Source organism: Acomys russatus, chromosome 12, assembly GCF_903995435.1.
Source record: "Acomys russatus chromosome 12, mAcoRus1.1, whole genome shotgun sequence".
In the NCBI taxonomy this organism is placed as follows: Eukaryota; Metazoa; Chordata; class Mammalia; order Rodentia; family Muridae; genus Acomys; species Acomys russatus.
In genome coordinates this window covers 44,865,788-44,872,853 of record NC_067148.1, presented here as the reverse complement: position 1 = coordinate 44,872,853, position 7,066 = coordinate 44,865,788, and the positions used below count along the sequence as shown (strand labels likewise).

Here is a 7,066-nt window from a genome sequence, read left to right as displayed (position 1 = left end):
GCGTCCCTGTTCGAGCTGCACCCACAGATCTCTCACATTTAAGGAATCACCAGTGACCTGAAAAGTCAGGACCTCTGTCCAGGTGGCCCTGTGCAAGCCCCATCTTCAGAAGGAATGTGGGTCTACTTATTGAAGTGAAAGACCTATGTCACTCTCGACAGTGCCAGCCAGGGAAGAGAAGGTGTCACACCCCTGGTTACCATAGATGCATGTGATGATGCAGATAACGTTGTCTGACTTCATTATTCTCCTGGCTCAATGTTTTCAAGGAGGCTTATCACCTCCTCCTGCCAGCTGAGACCTAGGCCTGGAAGCTTCCAGCCTCCGTCCAATCTAACCTAGGCCTAGAATGTTTTCAGCCTCTGAGTCTTAATGCCTAATAAACTTACCTGTTCCGGTTCTTTCTCAGCTCTGGGCTGGCTGGTGCAACTCAGATGATCTGGCTCAAACTCTTTTCCCAGCTTATTTAAGCTGGCTTCTCTCTCAGCTAAGAATTGCTTCGCTAGGCCTCAGACTAACTCAGCAATCTGCTGTAATGTTTTGGCTTCTTCCTGGGTTCTCTCTCCTCTCTCTCTCTCTCTCTCTCTCTCTCTCTCTCTCTCTCTCTCTCTCTCTCTCTCTCTCTCTCTCTCCTCTCTCTCTCGATCATCTCTATCTCTCATCTCTCTCTCTCTGATCTCTCTGGTAAAACAGCCTCCTCTCTCTGACAAACTGCCTCTTCAAGTAGCTTCCCTTTCCACTCTCTTCTCATGAGAGTTGAGCCTTTCCTGTTCGGTCAAATCTTCTCTGGTTCATCACCTTTTCTGCCACTCTATTAGGCATCACTTTCAAACATGAGTGTTTCCTTCTACAAGCAAGCTTTACCTTTGTTTGGAATTAAAGGCATGTACCACCACAGCTGCACCTAAGCTTTTCTTTACCTGATACTTGCTTTCTATCAGAACTGTTTGCCTTTCTCCTGGATTAAAGGCAAGACTGTATCCCAGCTAGATCACACAGACCTAGATCGTCTTTGGGTGTGATCTCTTGCTAAAACAGTCATGTTCTGAATTAACACTCTTTTAAAGTTTTGCATCAAAGTTTATAAGGGAAATGGTCTGAAGTTTTTTTTTGTAGAGTCTTTGAGTGGGTCAGCTATCAGGGTGACTGTGGCCTCACTGAATAAGTTTGGCAATGTTCCTTCTGTTTCTACTGTGTGGACAAATTTGAGGAGTATTGATGTTAGCTCTTCTTTGAAATTCTGGTAGAATTCTGTACTTAAAACCATCTGTCCCTGGAGTTCTTTGGTTGGGAGAATTTAAAGACTACTTTTCATTCCTTAGAGTCCTTAGGTTTATTTAAATTGTTTACCTGACTTGGATTTAACTGTGGTAAGTGGAATCTATCAAAGAAATCACTCATTTCATTTAGATAAAGGTTTTGGAAGTAAAGCCTATTGATTCGTTGGATTTCCATAGTGTCTGTTCTTATGTGCCCTTTTTCATTTCTGATTTTGTAAATTTGGGTATTGTCTCTCATTCTTTTAGTTAGTTTGGCTAAGAGTTGGTCTATTTCATTGATTTCTCAAAGAACCAACCTTGTTTCTGTTGATTCTTTGTATTGTTGTCTTTGTTTCTAATTGATTGGTCTAAGCACTGCCTTGGATTTTTTGAGGCCATCTACTCCTCTTGTGTGTGTTTGCTTCCTTCTATTCTAGTGTTATCAGGTGTGCTGTTAAGATGCTAGCATGAGCTCTCTCCAATTTTTTTATGAAGGCACTTCGGCTATGAGCATTCCTCTTAACACTGCTTTCATTGTGTACCAATAGTTTGGGTATGTTGTGCCATCACATTTATTGAATCTAGAAAGCTTTTAAGTTCTCTCTTTCTTCCTTGACCCAGTGGTCGTTGAGTAGAGTTGTTCAGTTTCCCTGAGTTTGTAGGCCCTTCCTGCACACTGTGGACAGCGTCACACCTAGACAGTGGCCCTTGGTCACATAAGAGAGCAAGCTGAGCAAGCCATGGAGAACAAGCCAGTGAGGAACTTTCCTTCATGGATCTTGCCTCTGCTCCTAAGTTCTTGCCCCAACTGTCCTCAGTGGTGGGCTTTGAGTGGACTAGGCAAAGGAAATCAACCCTTTGCTCCCTAAGTTGCTTATGGCCATGGTGTTTCTCACATCCATAGAAAGCAGCTGAATGGTGTTTCCACTGACCATAAAGAAACACTGAAGCACCCTAGACCATTGCTTCAGGAGGGGGGGGTGCTGTCTGTGAGGGAGAATATGAGCAGGGTGGGGAAGGTGGGTCAGGTCTGGGTGGCTGGTTTACTCTGCTCACTCCATTCCCACATGCCCTCCTGGGCTAGGTTAGGTTTGTCTCAAACATGAGCAAGAGCTTGACCTCTGGTTCAAAGATGAGATCCTGTCCCGAAAATAGAGCAGTGTCACAGGAAGTAGGAGAGAGGAATGAATGGAGCTCTCCACAGAGCAGACAAGAGGCTGAAACGGAACTCTGGTGGCGGCAAGGGGGGGAGCTCCTGATATCCCCTGGACAACAGACTTTGGGGCCATCCAGCACCAAGGACCACAAGGGAGAGCTGAAAATCAAATCCAGATCTCCTCTGGTTTTCCAGGACTCCCTGGGGCGAGCGGGCATGGCCAGAGCCTAGACCTAAGCCCCGAGCCCCATCACAGCTCCTCAGGAGAAGAATAACCCCAGGCCAAAGAGGTCCCGGAGGCTGCTTCCTCCTTTCTGGGTGTTCACACCTAAGGTGGCCCTTTGATCCACACTGAAAGCAAGCCTCTGAGCCAGAAGCAGGACTAACAGGCTCAGGCTACACAGAGGGGCCAAGAGCTCCCCCAGACCTGGATCTTTCTGCCTTTGTTCCTCCTGATCTGGAGAATACTAGACTGTAAAGGTGGCTTTGATTAAAAAAAAAAAAAAAACTGATAACTTAGCCTCTCTCAGCAGGAGACTGGTTCAAAATGCCCCTCATCCTGGAAAAACCAGAAAAGGGTTGGGTGCTCAGCAGCATCCAGCAACAAAGGCCACTGAAGCGCTTTGCAGGCTGAAATCGCTGAAGAAACAGAGGCTGTCTCTCTGCTGCACCGAAGCAGAAGCTGGCAGAGGCTAGTCTCCTTTTCATAAGAAGAGGAGAGCTCCCTGGGGCCTAGGGTGGACACAGCAAACTGCAGGCTGCTGCTGCTGTGATTGGTCCCTTTCTCCCTCTGACCTCACAAAGAGCCACTGTGAGGGAAGAATGTGTGCCCTGAATGTAAGGCTGTGCACTGGGCTGTGGTTTTGTCCCTACAGGCAGACCAGGGAACTGTGTTTGGTGAACTGTGGGACCCCTTCACGGCTGTCTAGCGTTGTGGTTGTGGTTGTGGTGGTGGTTGTGAGTTGTTGTCCCTCAAGACAGCGCACAGCAGAACGGTGACCAACTATTACCATGCTCGGGTATGCCATTAAAAACCTTCATTTCCATTATAGGATGCTTCTTCCCATTGGCCAGGGCACATATGGCTCAGTGAGACTGGCCCAGCACAAGCTCACGGGCACCCTGGTGGCCATCAAAACCATTGCCAACAGCAAGAGGCGCCTGCACTGGATCCTCTCAGAGATTGCAATCCTCGAGACCCTTGAGCATCCCAACATCATCCGCCTCTTCCAGGTTCTAGAGACACCAAAATGCTACCACCTGGTGATGGAGTATGCCCCGGGAGGAAACTTGTTCCAACTGGTAAGGGAGGAGGGCAGGCTGGAGGAGGAGAAGGCACGGAAAATATTCGGGCAGATAGTGGCAGCCATAAAGCATTGTCACAGCATGGACATCATCCATCGAGACCTGAAGCCTCAAAACATCCTAATTGATGAGGACGGGGCAGTAAAAGTTATTGACTTTGGGCTGGCCACCAGGTCTAGAGCTGGCACTAAGCTCAAAGGCCAATGTGGTACCAAAGGCTTTTTTGCACCAGAGCTAGTGCATGACATTGCCTATGACGGCCGAAAGGCTGACATCTGGAGCCTGGGCGTGCTGCTCTTTTTTATCACCACTGGGCATTTGCCCTTCTCCAGCAAGCAGTGGTGTGAGACAGCGAAGAAAATAACTACTGCCACCTATGATATACCCACATATCTTTCGGGGCAACTGGAAAATTTAATCCACCAGATGTTGACAGTTGCCCCAGAGATGAGGCCTTCCATTGAAGAGCTGGAGAAACACCCTTGGGTGATAAAATTGGAACCAACCGTACATGACAGCTACTCAGATTCCACTATTATTGACACGCTCTGTGACGCTGGTTTTGATGCCACCAAGATCAGGCGATCCCTGCAAGAAAAAACGTACGATGCAACAATGGCGGCATACCTAATCCTCAAAGAGCAGGCACGAAAGGGGCTTAAGCTTGGCGGTACCACCTCTGCCAAGCCAGTGAACCCTGGAGCCACACCTCCCTCAACCCCAGTCCATGCCTCTATCTCTGGTCTTCCCCTCAAGCACATTGCCAGCACCCCCAACTTTGGCCTCTTCCACGCCCATCCCTCACGGCAGCCCCTGCCTGTTGCCCGGACACTCCCAGGGCAGAAGGTGACCAGAAGTGCCTCCCTTCCTGCCATTGCTCTATGTTGCTCCCAGAAAAACACCCCCACTTGTAGTCATGCTGCTGCAGCAAGAGCTGTGGCTGCCCCAAGGGTCTTCGGCAGCATATTGGGAGAGGAAGCGCCCCTGCCACAGGGGCAAGACTCTGACACGGAAACAGCATCTCCCCCTCAGAACATCGGCTGCTTCCAGAAACTCCGCAGAAGAATCGTGGATTGCCTAACTAAACTCTGTTGCTTCCCTCGGATTCCCAGGACAAAACCCTGGCGGCCTGTGTTCACCCACAAAGTGGGTCCCATGAAAGAGGCAGGAGGCGGAGCCCAGTGACAAGGCAAGCAGGGAAGACAGGGTGCATCTGTGCTTTGTACTGCATTGTCTCTGTCCCCATGTCTTTGCATTGGAAAGCTCTGGAAGCTATGCACTTGTGGGTTTCCATGGGATGGTCAGCTGTCCTCCCACCCCAGCAGGCTTAAACCATCCACTTAGCATAGCACCTCAGGAAGACCTCCTGCTGGAGCTTATCTAGCCGCTGCCTGAGGTGACTGACCTGGCAGCAGACAGCGAGAGACTCTGTGCACAACCGCTGGGGGAAGGGGACTCTGGAGCTGCTCCCCATGAGGAACATGCTCAGATGGGGAGACTCCGCTTGGGGACCTAGTGCCTTGCAGTGTGACCATGCTCAAAGCACAGAGGGGGCTACCTCAATGTCTCCCTACAGTTCAACTGGACAGGCAGAATGTGCTGAGCCCCAAAAGCCAGACATCACTGTGTGGAGGCCAACATGGAGAGGCCGAGCTGCTTACCCAGTTCCTCAGTGCCCTGCAGGCCCAATGTAGATCAGATGACGGGCAGAAAGGACACACAAGAAGGCCAGGGGTCAGTGACCTGGGAGAATCAGCTCACAGTTTTCACCTTGAGACTGGAGGCAGTGAAGATACCCCACCAGCTGCTCCGCCCTGTGAAGGAGATGGTTGGAAAGACCATCATGGCACTGTACGCCCGGGATCTCAAATGCCACTGTGGAGAGTGCAGGGGCACTGCCAATGTCTCCTCTACAGGCTCTTTGCTGGCTTCTCAGAGTGCGGCCTCCATGGAAAGCAGTCAGCCTGGGAGAAGTGTTGCCGTGTGGGGAGAGCAGGGCCAGGCACACAGCATGTCTCTCTCACTGAGACTGAGGAGACCTCAGACCTTGGGAGTGAACCTCCAAGGCTTCCATGACCTCCCAGGGCAGCTGTTGCTCACTGAGCATTTACCTGCTTTCCAATCAGAAGAGCCTGCAAGAGGGTCGCCCCAGACTTGTCAGAGGGTAAGCCTGCGACCCACGTCCCTGCATTTTGGGGGTATTTTTGTTCCCAAGGTGGGGGAGGGTGGACACAGTAGGGCAGTGGAGGTAACCTGGCCATAGAGCTTGCTCTTTGCCTCCTATGCTGGGCCCGCTCGTGAGCTCCCACTCCCACTGTCTTCCAGTGAGGAAAATGAATCTGAGCTTCGGCCCCGTGTTCTAGGCTGACTCTCTGTGAGGTTGTGATCAGTTATCCAGTGAGAAGGCATTCACTCCCATCTGCTATGTGCCAGGCTGGACCCACAAACTTTAGACCCAATGGCCTACCTGTCCCCAAGGTGCAGACACTCTGGCAGGGTCCAGGGAACTCAGGAAGACACTGGAAAAGGGTATGGATGGATGTGAGAGGGTGCGTGGCAGTAGAGGACCATAGAAGAGACTCGTGTGAGAAGGGCACAACAAAGCCCAGCCTGGGACAAAAGACGGGAAGAGATAGAGGGCCGTGGGGGCAGAGATGTGACAGCTGCCAGCATGTTGCTTGCATGGACATGCTGTCTTTCTATGATAGTGCAGTGTTGGTGGACACCCAGGGGAAACTTTTGGTACTTTCAGGTGGGATGAAATATTGTCCTAGGATCTGAAAGGTGCTCAGGCTCTCACAGTGGTGACAGTCCATACACTCAAAAGGCACAAAGTGTGCGCTGCCCTGTGCATTGATGACTGGAAAGGCAGAAGCTGTGGCGACAAAACAGCGGGAAATAAAGCGGACATCCAGAAATGGGGGTCACGGCGCAATCCCAGAACACAGAGGCTGTGTCCCGTTGTGGGACTCCACCCTCTTTCACTGACACCTGGGTGTTTCAGAACCAGTGGTGACTCCAGGGAAGAAGTGACACCAGGCCACCCTTCTGAACCAAGGTTGTCCTTTAGCGTCTGAAACGTGTGTCCTCCTCTCCTCAGATGCTCAGTCACCCCGAGGGAACCCTTTCAGTGTTAGGTTTTCTTTCTCCTCTGACAAAAGGCAGCAAGTGGCCCAGGTAGGACAAGCACCCTCTGCCTCTCTGCCCTGCCCTGCCCTGCCCTGCTGCCCCTGCTCTTCTCTCTAGACTTCTCCAGCTGGGATTCTGATTTCTCACAGTAGCAAGCTACTCCAAGGCTTCAGGACTGAGGCTGCCCCAAGCAGGAGCCACAGTCAAACAGCTGCGC

At 50.9% G+C, this 7,066-nt stretch overlaps 1 protein-coding gene across 1 annotated transcript; it reads left to right on the top strand.

Moving 5' to 3' along the window:
• The first annotated feature begins 3,426 nt into the window (after positions 1 to 3,426).
• On the top strand, positions 3,427 to 4,905 carry LOC127196094 (putative sperm motility kinase W). Its single transcript, XM_051153677.1, has one exon. The coding sequence runs from the start codon at positions 3,427 to 3,429 to the stop codon at positions 4,903 to 4,905; it is 1,479 nt and encodes a 492-aa protein (XP_051009634.1).
• The last annotated feature ends 2,161 nt before the right edge of the window (positions 4,906 to 7,066 follow it).